The 14,769-nt window shown below is 41.9% G+C and overlaps 2 protein-coding genes across 2 annotated transcripts; both read left to right on the forward strand.

Annotated features, from left to right (window-relative positions):
* Positions 1–331: 331 nt before the first annotated feature.
* On the forward strand, positions 332–1,228 carry foxq1b (forkhead box Q1b). The gene has a single exon (XM_053321997.1). The coding sequence runs from the start codon at positions 332–334 to the stop codon at positions 1,226–1,228; it is 897 nt and encodes a 298-aa protein (XP_053177972.1).
* Positions 1,229–6,869: 5,641 nt separating this feature from the next.
* On the forward strand, positions 6,870–9,938 carry LOC128361507 (forkhead box protein F2-like). Its single transcript, XM_053321995.1, has 2 exons — positions 6,870–7,845; positions 9,766–9,938. The coding sequence occupies exons 1-2, from the start codon at positions 6,870–6,872 to the stop codon at positions 9,936–9,938; spliced, it is 1,149 nt and encodes a 382-aa protein (XP_053177970.1).
* The last annotated feature ends 4,831 nt before the right edge of the window (positions 9,939–14,769 follow it).

The following is a 14,769-nucleotide window of genomic DNA, read 5'->3' on the forward strand; positions in this document are numbered from 1 at the left end:
TTGTAAACATACATATAGTTATATCACTCAATCGTTTCAATGGATTCGCGCTGGAAACCCCGCCCGTGGGCCGTCCCTAGCCGAGGCATTATATTATAGCAAGACAAGCGTGTCTCCGGAGACAGATCTGTGTTTCTGCTGCTCCAGACTGAGGCTCAGGGTGCCTCCAGCGCTTCAGACGAGCCTTTACACAAACACACAGATATTTCTTCTGTCAGGACTCCGACACCTGCTCTGCTGCTCAGCTGAGAGACAAGACTCTAACAGAGGAGACACGCTTACAGCTGGAAAGAGAACACAGAAGAGACCTGCTTTTATTCTTTTTGGGAAAATGAAACTTGAAGTTTTCTCCGCGCACCACTTCGTGCAGAAGCCGATGGAGTTGTGCATGGACGCAGAGGGGGGAGTGCCCTCTCCTCTGTCCGGGGACGAGCTGGGGTCTGACGGGGACTGCGTTGCCAACAGCCCGGCACCTGTCATTCAAGGCGGCGACGGCAGCAAGGGGAAGCCCTACACCCGCAGGCCAAAACCTCCTTACTCCTACATCGCCCTCATCGCCATGGCCATCCGGGAGTCCAGCAGCGGCCGGCTCACCCTGGCAGAGATTAACGACTACCTGATGAAGAAGTTCCCGTTCTTCCGTGGCAGCTACACCGGCTGGAGGAACTCGGTGCGCCACAACCTGTCACTCAACGACTGCTTCCTCAAAGTGCTGCGGGACCCGTCCAGGCCCTGGGGCAAGGACAACTACTGGATGCTCAACCCGCACAGCGAGTACACCTTCGCAGACGGAGTGTTCCGCCGCAGGAGGAAGCGCATCGCCAAGAGGCCCTCCAAGGAGCAGGAGAGCCCGGACATCCTCAGCGAGGACACCCGCCTACCCGCCCCGGAGGAGAGGGTGGGGGCCAAGTTCTCCAGCTCCTTCGCCATCGACAGCATCCTCAGCAAGCCCTTCAAACGGAGGGAGGACATGCACGTGGATGCAGAAACCCACGGTCCAAGGCTCTACTGGTCACCAGGGGCCCACTTACTCCCTTATACTCTGAACTATCCTGCACAGCACAGCTACCTGTCAGAGGCGGGCTACAGCAGCATAGAGCCCAGCAGGGATGCACTCACATACCTCCAGCACACAGCACCGGGCATGGTCGTACCCGAGGCTGCCCCCCACGCACTCAAGATGCCCAATAAGGGGCATGGTTTCCACATAGACTCTCTGCTGTCATAAAGCACTGCGGACTGCTGTCAGACTTGTATGTTTTGACCCATGATGTGCACTTTTGTGGGCGCTCTTAGCTTTCAGTGCTTTAGCTGTTCTATGTGTGTGACTCTGTCTCTCTCATCATGACTACTGTAAGTCATTTTGCAGTGAAAAAAAACAAACATGGCGTGTTGTCATTATAGATTTTAACTGTGTGGTGACTAAGCAAATAGTTGCTGTTATCGCAGGACATTCCACTGTATAAGTATGTGTGTGTGTGTGTGTGTGTGTGTGTGTGTGTGTGTGTGTGTGTGTGTGTGTGTGTGTGTATTTGTGTGTGTGTGTATGTATGTGTGTGTGTGTGTGTGTGTGTAAGGGATGTTTAGAGAGTGTTTGCATTCATATCTTGGTTCATTGGCCATTTCTACTGTATGACGGCAACCAAGTGCCATGTTGAAACGTAAAACTATTAATCTATTTATATTTTCATGTTTTGTATGACCTGCTGTATAAAATATTGTTGTAAATAAATAAAAAAATATTGACTGAGCTACGGTGAGAATCACGTGGCTGCACTAGAAACGCATGGAAATGCCCCCCCCCCCCCCCCCCCCCGATGTTTTCCTAAGATTGACTCATGCATGCCTATTTTTTTATGAATAAAAAACGTGAAACAATGGGACCAAATGTTCACTGAGTTTTTAATTAGAGCTGATCGGAAGCAGGTGGTGAATACATCAGTGGTGATGTGGGCGGAAGTGACTGGGCCTTACACCTGTTCAGAGCAGAGACACATAATATGGGCCTGGGGTAGATTTCACTACAAAGAAAGGGGGAAAGGTGGATTGTAAGTCTTATAATCTTTTTAAAATGAACCCTTACATATAGGCTACATTAGGGTTTATTAGACAAATCCTAGTTATAAAATGAAACCAACACATTGTCTTTTAATAGGACTTCTTGTAAACTAATTACTGACAATCAAATATATGATTACCGGCAAATAGCAGCCTATTACATCAGAGGTTTCTAGCACAACCTTTTCTCCTGGAGGTACACGAATAAGACAAAAGACTCAAGTTACACCTGCAGTCTGAATTTTAGTATAAATATTGTGACCTGTTTCACAATTAAAGTGTTTTGACCTCTTCAAATAGCAGCCTGTTAAAATCGTACTTGTCTATTGATTATTTGGAGTTCAGAACAACCAGAGAAATGTGATTAAAACTTATAATCAAACAATAAAGGTGAATTATTTTAAAAAAGCTAATATGTTATTATTAATATGATTAGTAGTATTAATATTATTGTCATTATTACATTAGGCTATTATTATTATAGTGATTTCAGAAACATGAGGCCTATATTATTACATTTGCTGTTTATTGATCCAGATTGTGTTAATACAACAATATAAATGAGCCCCCATAATGCCAGATGACCAAATAACAATGTTATAATGAGTCAGTGATGTGCTCAAGTTAACGTAGTGATCAACACACAGCTGTTTGTCAAATAATAATAAACTGGAGATAAATAATGGATAAAGATGGGGTGTTAAATGGGTCCGCAGTGCTCCCCCATCTCATCCCCCAAAAAAGGTTTTCTGATACTTACATATGTTTTATAAAAAAAGAGTCAGTTGTTTCATCAGCATTATTATGAGTTAATGAAACAGAACCAGATCACGCATATGAAATACAATCATACAATCTGCAGAAATACACACACACGGACCTGCAGCTTGTTTACTGTTCGTGTCCGGATAAGGTTTCAGTTGCTCTCCGCGGTCCTGAAACAGACCCCAACCCCAAAAAACCGTGGTCCAGTGATGATCTAAAAAAAAAAAGAAAAAAGAAAGAGGGTTGAAATAAAAGCTCATTCAGATTGACACATTTACAAGATTCAAATTAGTCATGGAGCCTTTAATTAAATCAAATATGCTGAAAGAAACGTTCAGCTTCAAAATTATACTTTCTGTTTAAATAATAATAATATGCTTCATTTTAATGCAATCTTAAAGACAAGGTGAATCATTTCAAAACCAAAACCTGCTCTTATAAAAAATGATGCCACAAATAAGAACACAATTAAGATGATTGATTATTAAAAGGAAATCGATGGAAATACTTTTAATTCTCTGGTTTAAACAAATAAAGAGAAACTGGATAATTCAGGTAATCTATTTTAGTTTTGAACATGAACTCATCTGATGCAGTGAGACTCATTTCGACTGTAAAGCATGAGGAGGGGGGGGGGACTGCAAAAATAAATAGAGGCATGTTCTCATACTGCAGTCATCTCGAGGTACACATTGAAATATGGACATTTGATCCGGCTTTGAGAATACTCTGATGATAACCGGGCTTGTATAGTGAGTTGGTGCAGTGCGGTTCATATGCTCATGCTGTTCATCATACAGACTCAGTCTCTGTGTATTTCAACCAGCAGCAGGCCGGTGGAGCTATGCGCGCGCTGACAGGTGACAGGTGAGACTCGCTCCTGTTTTCAGGGACAATGCTGCAACCTGCAGGTGAAACACCGGAACAGCACACCTGTCTGTTGGCCCTGGTCACGTGGCTCCAATTCTCCGACTGTCCCTACAAACATTAACATCCTTCTTTTTTTTTTTTTGTCATGACGCGCATCCTTCATAGTTGTAAACAGTCTTCACTTTATTGACTTCAGCCTCTCTAGACCAGGTCCACTTTACACAGGTTGTGCAGGAACTCGGGTCTGCTGCTGCTGCTCCTGCTGCAAGGCTGACTGGCTACGAATAAGGCCCACCGTGTTATGAAACCAGACTATAAGGCAAGCACAATGTTATGAAGTCCAAACAGTGTGTCACTCCGGCAGACTGAACCGCGCCTGACCTCCCACAGTCCCGAGGAGGCAGCTCCAAAGCTGCCGGCACCGCCACAGGAAACGCGGGCCAGGAACAAACCCGAGCAGCCAAAAAAAATTTGATTACAGGATCTGAACTCAATATTTTTCTGTTGTTTTAATTGATGATTTTTGTTTGTTACGAGCCTGTTTAGTAGAATGGGGCAATAGAAAACTGAACTATAAAAACGGGCCTATTATTATAGCTATATAAAACAATATGTTTGTTAATTATTTTGGGTGAAAATTTGTTTCTAAATATTTGTTCATGTGTGTTTTTAGTGAAATAATATATGATTCTAATATTCTTTATTATTTCATATGCATCACTTGTATAAATTATAATTGTAAGGCCCTAACATTTAATTTCAGAAATGGCCTATAATGGGTTACCTGAGGTCAGACAGGCCTATAAACATTTTTTCAAACTCTTATCTACGTAATAATTTCTGAGAAATAAACAACATATCTTCACCTAAACATGAAAACAAACAAAAGCTCTTATTATGTCGACAATAGGCTCATATGGGCCTCCAGCAGTGACTATATATTACAGACGAACTTTTTCCATCAAAAACACCTCTGAATAGCTTTCGTGGCGTCCGCTGATCACTTGATATCTCAACGAGGCTAAATTAGGAGCTCGTATAATCTCTGTGCGTAAAACCGGCCAGAGCGCAGTCTTCAAAGCACTCCCAGAACAAAGATTCCCTCTGCAAGCCAAGGCATCCTGATCTCGGTGGGGGTCATAAGTTTTGATGTCGCAGGAAATTTCTGGGGCCGTTAAGGTCCTCCAAACTGCTCTGTGTGTCATGCTGGAAAATGATTTTATCCGCACATCCTTTGTTGTGCAAAGTGCAAAGGTTATTGTTGCTGGTTATTGTTTGGAAAGTCCTCCAGGCTATATCTAAACTTAAAAAGACTGTCGGTAAACACGTGCACGGACACAGTTTGAGTGTGTGTGAAATGAAATGTACAAAAAAAAAAAAAAAAAAAGCAAATATTTTCTGAAGGCTGTGGAGTTTTTACTGATGGTGTTGTTGTTTATTTTATCTCCTAAAAACATCGTCATGCAGGGCCTGTGGGAAGGAGATGATGCAATGAATATTACATGAAAATATTCCCAATGCATGATTAGAAATTACAAATAAAAAAGCATTACAAAAAGAAATCGTGACAAACATGCTCTCAGCTGTGGGACATCCAGAAAACTTGATGCTTTTTTTTTCTTCTTCAAAGCCCAATGATCTCAGCTCCGTCGCAACACGGATGTTGATATTACCTTTATGGGATATATAACTCCATCGTGTTGGACAAATCTATGTGTGATGTCTCCATAGGAGAGGAAACTGTCGACGCCCGCTCGCCTAATTTCGCTTTTCTCTCTCTAATGAACGTGGGGCCCATGGGACCAACTCTGGCCCGGGGCGGTAAGCTGACACTGGCTCGCTGTGTGTGGTATCCAGGGCCGCGCTTGATGGAAAAAGCCTGCTTCCACTCATGTCAAAGTCATTTACTCAGAGCAACCCCCCGCTTACACACGCACGGCAAAGACCACCACCTCTCCATCTCTCACACTCCTCGCCCCAGTCCGGCACCGCGACAGTTTGTTTTTGTTATCCTCTGGACCCGTTTGGGAGGAAATTATGAGCAAAATAATACAAATAATGCAAAATGGCGCGTTTTTTTTCTCCTTCTTATTGCTTGACCACGATGCGTTTTTGTGTATTATCTGTAAAATAGGCCCCAAGTGAATGTTTTGGGAAATCATGGTTTCAATTGCAGGCTGGACGTTTTGCACATATTGTGTTGGTTTATTTGTGTCAGGAAAATATATGTTCTGTGGCACATCGGGCTGAAATCACAGCTTCATATATGCAGGAGTGAGGGGAGTGGGGATGGAGGAGGAGGGGAGGGGGGCAGGGGGGGGGGGCTCGTTTTTTAACTTGTGCGGCTGGCGTGTGGCGCTGTTGATTGGGATGTCTGGGGGAGGTTTGATAGATGGCTTAATTGCGTGTAGTCCGAACTGGAGAGAGGTGGGAGTGAGGGAGAGAAGGAGGGAGGGAGGGAGGGAAAGAAAGGAGACGAGGAAAGGAGAGAATGGGGAGCTTTAACGCTGTTGAGAATGGTAAGTGGACTTGCGCCAGATCTGGCAAGAGGGTGGAGGAGGAGAGGGGGAAGAGGGGGTGGGAGGTGGTTGGTGGGGGCTCTATTCGTCACTGATTTCAGGGAGATTTGCAGGATGAGGAGAAGAGGTGGGGGGGCTTTCGCAGAGGGAAGAAAGATTTATGAAATGATAGGTGGTCGAGCTTTGTTTGGCTGTGCTGTTGTGCGCAATAAGTCGAGAGGGTTTTCACGTTTCCTCCACTTGAGGGATCATTAAAGTGGTCGATGGCCACCCGGCGTGCCACACAGCACCACTTAGCACCGCTGTGACACCCAGTGGAGACCCTGTGTCGTGCTCAAGCCCTGGACACTCAGTCTCCAGCTTGTGGATAACCAGCTCCCCCCACTCCTCTCTTCCTCTTCCTCTGACAGTGCGTACCAGCCGTGCGTTCTACATGCGTCAAGGGAGTACCGTGCGTAACGGGAGAGTCGTGCGTAACTGGAGACAGATTTTTCTCCATTTTGCGCTGGGATACTGAGGACCACTGGCGGTGTAACGCTCACTTGCAAGGACACTGACCGCTGGATCCCGACATTATTTCTCTGCTCAGACATCTGACGGCCCGTCTTTTTCTCCCTCCCTCTCTCCTCTCTACGCCAGTCGTACGTCAGAGCTGACATGACGACCGAGACCCCTCAGCAGCAGCTGGACCCTCCGCCTCCTCTAAGATCCAGCCCGGCGTCCGGCGTCTTGCACCCCGCCATGCTGAGCCCACAAGCCGCCACAGAAAGCTCGTCCACCGCCGCCAAAGGAAAGAAGACGAGCTCCGGTTTGCGACGGCCGGAAAAGCCACCGTACTCCTACATTGCTCTCATCGTTATGGCAATACAGAGCTCCCCCACCAAACGGCTGACACTCAGTGAGATTTACCAGTTCCTTCAGGCTCGCTTCCCATTCTTCAGGGGCTCATATCAGGGCTGGAAGAACTCAGTCCGGCATAATCTTTCGCTCAACGAGTGCTTCATCAAACTGCCCAAAGGACTGGGCAGGCCGGGGAAAGGCCACTACTGGACCATCGATCCGGGTAGTGAGTTCATGTTCGAGGAGGGCTCGTTTCGTCGCAGACCCAGAGGCTTTAGAAGAAAATGTCAAGCTCTGAAGCCCATGTATCGGATGATGAACGGCATAGGCTTCGGCACTTCCATTCTGCCACAGAGTTTTGACTTCCAGGCTCCATCCGCCTCCCTCGCCTGTCACAGCAACAGCTACAACTTGGACATGATGAGCAATTCAATGGCCGGGGGATACGACGGGCTGAGCAGCGGCCACCACGTACCCCACATGTCTCCCAGCCCCGGATCCACATACATGGCGAGCTGTCCCGTGCCGGCCAACGGGGAGTACGGACCGGACAGCAGCAGCAGCCCCGTACCGTCCTCTCCAGCCATGGCCAGCGCGCTGGACGGCCACTCCCCGTACGCCAGTACATCCGCACACTGGGCGTCCTCCGGCGGGTCCCCCTACATCAAACAGCAGTCTCTAGCCTCCAGCAGCCCCGCATCCTCTGGTTTACACTCCGGCATGTCGCCTTACTCCCTGGAGCAGAGCTACCTTCACCAGAACGGCAGGGACAGCCACTCTACCGACATATCAGGTACATAAACTCACTTTACAGCGATGAACTTTATCTAATATATTTGGAAATTATGACAAAACTAAATGAATCAGAACACGTAATAATAATAATAATGATCACACCATCTCAACCGTGTCTGCAATAAAGGCCTGAGACGTGATGCAACATAATAGTTTCTGTTTGCAAAAAGAGGCCTGTGACAATTTTCATGTGTTTTAAAAGCAGTGAAAATTCAATTATGAAATGCTACATTTAATAAATATAATTTAAACTTCAAAATCAGGATTGTAATGGTCATTTAGACGTCCAAATAAAAAGTGGCAAAGGAGACTTTACATATTTGTGCGGAGACTACTTGCAAAAATAATTTTCACTTCAGTCAGTTTTAATTATAATGTTTAATTCTATTTCCCTTCTTCATTATTTCAGTCTAACCTCAATATGTTACAGTGACAAACTATTTTAAGAGGTGTTTTACTCACTTTATTGAATTATAAAGTAAATGCACTGCATACTTGGTTGCATAATACCCTATACCTAAGCCCCATTCAGTGGCCTAAGCTGTTCCAGGATTTCAAAATGATTTTTGAGGCCACTAAATAATTCAGATTGTAATGGTTATTGATGTGTGATTTAAATCTGTTTCATCCAGAGTCTGCAGGATGTTTTCAGTCACATCTGCATCAGACTGTGCACCAGATCTTCCGCCTAATTAATATGCTAGATTAAGCAAAACAGCAATTTTCTGATCGCGCTCTTAATTCACATCGCCAGTTCACGCTCATTTACTTTAACATAACACTCTTGAGGCTTTACAAAAGTCTGGGGATTTCACCGAGGCGAGTAATCCATGCTGGAGCCCGAAAAGGGGTCTCAGAGGTTAACCAAACAAAGACTGTGCAGGTCGGACCACACCGGCGAGGATTTCAACCACCGCGTATCCACAAGAGACGGAAGGCCTCGTTAAACTTTACGCAGCGTCTTAATTGAGCCTGTGCGCAGGTTAAATGTGTTGGACTGTTACAGTGTGGTGCTGGTAACAGTACTGTCAGTCAGTGAGGGCTTGTGTTGTCTGTGAAAACGGGCGCAGGGCAGCGAGCTGTGGCCCGGAGGATAAAGCCTGCTGTCTTCCCCCCCTGAAAAACACGGTCACATCTGGAGTCCTTATGACCTTAACGAAGCCACAGCCTCCCCATTTATTTTTCTGTCTCTGGAAATAGAGGCTCACTTACAGACACAAATGACGGTCACTGATTCTGATTTAAATATTCGTGCAACGTTGGTGATCTCCAGAGGAAAATTGACTCTTTACTCACATTATTGTTATTGCTTATAAATCTGGATTTATTGATATGCCTTTAAAAAAATACAAAAAAAAGAAAGAAATACTAATTAGAAGCAGGAGTCAGTGGAAGGTGTAAAGAAAGCAAACGTCCAAAAACTATTAAAAATTATAAGTTATTTCTGCTTTGGAGGTTTATAATAATAAGAGAGAAATGTATTTATGTAGGCCTCACCGCATATTAATATGTGAAGGGCCTCAGCAGTCAATTTAATTCATTTTAAAGTAACCTATGTGACAGGGTCAGGCGAGTTTTGGGATATTTTGCAGGATTTATTTTACTTATTCTGGAAATTATTAATGAAACTTCTTTATCTCAAAAACAACTGAGATTATTGATTTTTTTTAAAATACATTGATATTTACAACATGTGTAATATTGTTATATATAAATAAACTCTTTACCTGTCATACTGTTTTCATGTAGAATAACTGAACAGAAAATTTGGGTTTAAGATGCTAAAAAGAGAACATTTTTAGACTCACTTCTGAATAAGTATCCACCTGTTTATTTGCGCATATTTAATTTCTCTCCCCCCCTCCTCTCTCTCTCTCTCTCTCTCTCTCTATCTCTCTCCCTCTCTCTCTTCTTGCAGTGGGAATCCCGCGTTATCAGAGCCATTCCTCCGTGTGCGACAGGAAAGATTTTGTGTTGAACTTTAACGGCATCTCCTCTTTCCACCCCTCGGCTGGCGGATCCTACTATCACCATCACCATCATCATCATCCTCAGAGCGTCTGTCAGGACATCAAACCCTGCGTGATGTGAGCTCGCTCTCCCTCTCCCTCTCTCTCTCGCTCTCTCTCCTGTCACACCGTGGCCGGTTACAGTGAAACTGTAGATTCCGCCACATGAGACTGAAAAAAAAAAACGAGAAAAAAAGAAAGAAAGAAAAAAAAAGAAATAAAAACAAGTGGACATTTCTTATTTTTTATCTTTTGAAGGATTTATACCAGGATGTATCGTCGTGGCTGCTTTCACGCGTTTGCCTCCTACATGCAGAAGAAGTAGCTTTTTTTTTTTGGTTGGACTTGAGATAATATGCAATGAAGGAAAATGAATGAAGAAACCCCCAGAGGCCTTTATAAATAAATAAAAAAAAAACAACCCATACCACTTTGCCTATATGAACCCAACCTGACAAGCGTTTTCTTCTTCAAAAGAAGCTTCAGAAACACGACTTTTTAATGCGTTTGCTCTTGTAACAGTGCAAACATATTATATTCTATGTAACTATGTTCTATCCTAGTAACACACACGACGCTTTAGGCTAACATGAACTGCAAACCAACCTTGCACTTATTGTATAACCCTTTGCCAACGTTTTTGTCTTGTAAAAGGTTTCAATAAAGCTGATATATATTTTAGGCTACATTCCTATAGACCTCTTTCTGTCTTTTTGAACTGCATTGAAAAAGGTGCAATAGTGAGTCTGTATGCTGCAGAGAAACACTGTTATATAATGACAACTGTACATATGTCCAATTTGGTGAAGCATTACTCTCTAAATGAATGTCAATCTGGCAATTATTCATATATATGTATATAATAAGACAATAATTCTCATGAGAGCTGCTTCAAAAACAGCAGCTTTCAATCTTATTTTTAGCTAAAGAAAACTTTTACTATTCATGATAAACTCAACAATACAGGACTTTAAAAAAAAAGTACTTTCAGAATGAGTTAGATGTGAAATTTCACTTTTGGTATGCAGTTGTTATTATAATAAGGGTGTTGCAGCGGTGGTGGAAGAAGAATTCAGATCCTTCACTTATGTAAAAAGTGCAGATGCAACTTTATAAAAAATACTCCATAACAAGTAAAAACATCATTTTGAATTCTATTTAAATAAAACTATCACCAGCAAATTGCATTTAAAGCATTAAAAGTACTCATGATACAGCAGTATGGATGCTATCAGTGTTATATTACTATAAATATGATATTATTGGATTACTATATGGATTGATTGGAATGTAAACAGCATTTCAGTGTTGTATATAGTGGAAGTGGCGTTAACTTATACCCTGTTGGGCTGTTTATTCTAAAACAATGATTCACATTAAATACGTTGATCATTTGTTTTGTCTCATGATCTGCAATGTAATTAACTCGCTATAGCTGTCACATAAATTTGGTGAAGTACATAAAAAAAGAAGTGAAAATGCAGTGAAATACTCAAGTAAAGTATGAGTGCATTATAATATTGCGCTTTCTGCTGTATTCTTTGTAAATATACGTAGTTATTTTCCACCGTTGGGGTGTTGATAAAGTGTTAGACACAAAGAAACGGGATTACTTCTGCACTGTGGTACAAGCAAAGCAGAGTAAAAAAAGCTAAGACCTACACAGGCTGATTATAAAAGTATATGAGTCACAAGTATGAAGGATCAAAAGTTAGATAACAGTGTAAAAAGATTTTCTACTTCTTTTTAAAAATCTGATATTCCTCTGCTCCAAGTGTTTCCACACATTGCAGCTGAAAGTCTTTTGCATCCTCCTTTACATGTGGACATCCATGGTTGGCAACATTTCGAGGACGCCATATAAACAAATGAAACAACAGGGCCAGCGTCTGTGGAAATGCAACAACGTGGTATTTTTAGAGTGCGGTAAACAGATCAGACTCAGAGGGAGCTGCTTCGTCACACAAACAGAAAGCAGACTTGGGCGGCTGCACTTGTGTCTACATAGCTTTTGGTCATGAATCAAATACTGTACAGCATCCCTCAGGACTGCCACATGTAATGTAGATAGATTTGGCAGTAGCAGCTCCTTCGTAGGTCACTGACTACACATCATGGTTTCTTAAAAATGCTCTTTTGGAGCCACTGTTTTGTGTGTTAAATGAGAAAATATCTTCACATGGCTGTTACCTATGTGTGTGTGTGTTTCTAATGCTAAACAATGTTATTCGAAAACTTTCTCTGGAGCTCAGTATTTGAACAAATTCTTTAAACTTTAAACTTTAAAGCACACACATCAAATGTAATACACTACTCATGTTCTCATAATCTACATTTCCCATTTTGAATTGTCCAAAAAAAGCCACACACATATGAGAAATTCTTTTGTCCGCCTGTGTTTTGATGCAGAGATGATGCACAAAGACCGATCTGTCAAAGGGGGATCTTGATACATCAGTTAACGTGCTTTGTAATCTGCTTGTAAGCAAACTTCAGATCCAGAATGGCTGTCAGAAACACACTGTGGGTGAGGGACAGACTAATCCATGTTGGTCTCATTGAAGTGGCGTCTGGCTGGTGCTTTGAACATTTCTGGGGTACAAGAGTATGACATGGCATTTGGTAAAAGTTCTGGTCTCATACGTGGAATGGAGAAAGAGGGAAGGAAAGCATCAGAAGCCACATATCAAAAAGAAGAATATATATTTGACTAGAGAACAGATTCCTTCTTAATTTCCTAAACACAACCCTCCATGATGAAAAGTCACACATAAGTGGCCCTGCGGCTGCTGGATTTTCCATGACAACATTTTTTGGAGTTGTGCTGCTTTCGATATAGTGGAGTACTGCGCCATCTAGTGGTTGAAACTGCAATGGTACAATATTGCGAGGTATAAAATGCAGAAACTCTGTTGCATTGCTCTATTTTACACTAAGTATTCTGGGATAATACACCAGGTTGGTAATCTTGCTCTGCTTAAAATTCTCTATAAAATTTAAAAAGTAAAACTGTGTTAGGAAGATACGTCAAGATAAAGGAAAATAAACCCTCAATGACACTTCTGTGCTGTCATCTGGTGCACTAACATTTTCCAAATTGAGCAGTGGAGCACAAACAACACATTTAAGGGTAGATTACTGACTGCACACACAAAAATATTTAGATACTAGTTAAAGGCTTCCTCAACTCAAAAATGTCTTTTTTGCTCATTGTTGAAAGTTTAACCGTCACTGTGCATCGTTTGATACTTCAAGGCTTTTATTCTTATTCATCTCCTGAAGGGGGAAGTTTCTCTATATTCACCTAAAACCGGAGTTTAATACATGTATGTTTGAACATGATTTGGGACATTTTCTACTTTGGAGTCAATTAAAGTCCAGTGTACAATATACACAAGTGTGATGTGGAAACCTGAAGCCTCCCATTGCACACACGCTGAGAATGGATTTAGAGTGAAATAGGAAATATCGTGTGTCCAACTGTTAAACCTTTAAAATTAAAAACATTTGCATATTCATAGATTCTCGGTTTTTTAATAATGGAGAAGAGCATATGTACTTTTAAGAATTTTAAACTGGTTATCTACACTTTTTGTGGAAATGTTGCCAATTTTCAACCAGCTTCACAACTTGGGTAGTTTATGTAAATGAACAGTGTTTAACTTCCCTACATGCTGGCTGTATCCAGAGCTCCCCATTCATTATAATCATAAATGATATATTCCAATTATTATTCCAAATCATTTTTTATGTCTTAAAACATGTCTATAGGAGACCTTTAAAAGAAACTTTGGCCTGGCAGTGAAGTTACAGGAAGGACCAGGGAGATCATAAAGAAAATTAGGCATCATTGAGAACCACAGGAAATATTGTGGAAATACAGGCGTTATATTTAAGGTAAATTTTAATGGGAAATGTGTTGGACAGAAAGACAAATGGACTGAATGACTAATAGACATGGCCATCTTTGAGAGAGAAACCTCATGTTTCTTATAGCTGATTTTAAATGTCTTCCATGCTGCTGGTCTTTTGGTGTTTTTCCATTACCGGACTATAATGACCTGTAAAATGGAGCTTCCCATAATGTGGATCTTTGAGAACCTGTAGGGTAAAGATGGTTGGTTCTGCCCTGCTTTTCCATTGTATTCTCCATTTCTATCACCACTTCAGCCCTTCATAAAGATGGGGCTGAGCTAATCTCAGTAAATAAAGAGGAAAATAAGTATGAATTATATGTGATATTACACTGTGTTGGGTTGTAAATCTGAGCCAGTCTGTTGTCCTGTTCATTTTACCATTAGAATAATTCTAACAATAAATGGTCACCTTTAAAATCACAGGAGTCAAACATGCTGAATATGAAGGTTTAAAAAGCTGTAAGATATGATTTCACTTACCCTATTCAATCTCACTCTGCCATCTTGTAACCGGCGGCTAGTGACAAGTCCTATGAAACACGAGCAGTCCCATGAGGCTAATGTTCGTTAAGATTAGAGAGACAACTTTCCCTTTCTAGAATCAGAACAATTGGTGGGGCAAAATATGTAAAAATGAGGAAAGGCAAAAATTGTCTTATCCTCTGTAAACAACTCAATTCTGTCAGTAATGGTTCAATTTAAAACAGTTTAAAGTGAACTTGTGTCTTGAATTGAATGCTAATGTTAAAGCTAGCATGCTATCATCATATTCAATATAGTTATTTGTTTAAACAGGAGTGTGTCTATGTTCCCCTAGTTTAATAATACAATTAAGAATTTCACCTGTCTTTCAAGCATTTTCATAGATGAAAAACAACAATACGTTATGTGCATTAGAGAGTGGTGATACCTGTGCTGTGGGAATATAGGCCTGAGGAAACATGGAGCCTAATTTGATGGGAGGAAATTTTCTTTAAAAATGGGGGAACATACAGT

This window comes from Scomber japonicus, chromosome 7, assembly GCF_027409825.1.
Source record: "Scomber japonicus isolate fScoJap1 chromosome 7, fScoJap1.pri, whole genome shotgun sequence".
NCBI lineage: Eukaryota > Metazoa > Chordata > Actinopteri > Scombriformes > Scombridae > Scomber > Scomber japonicus.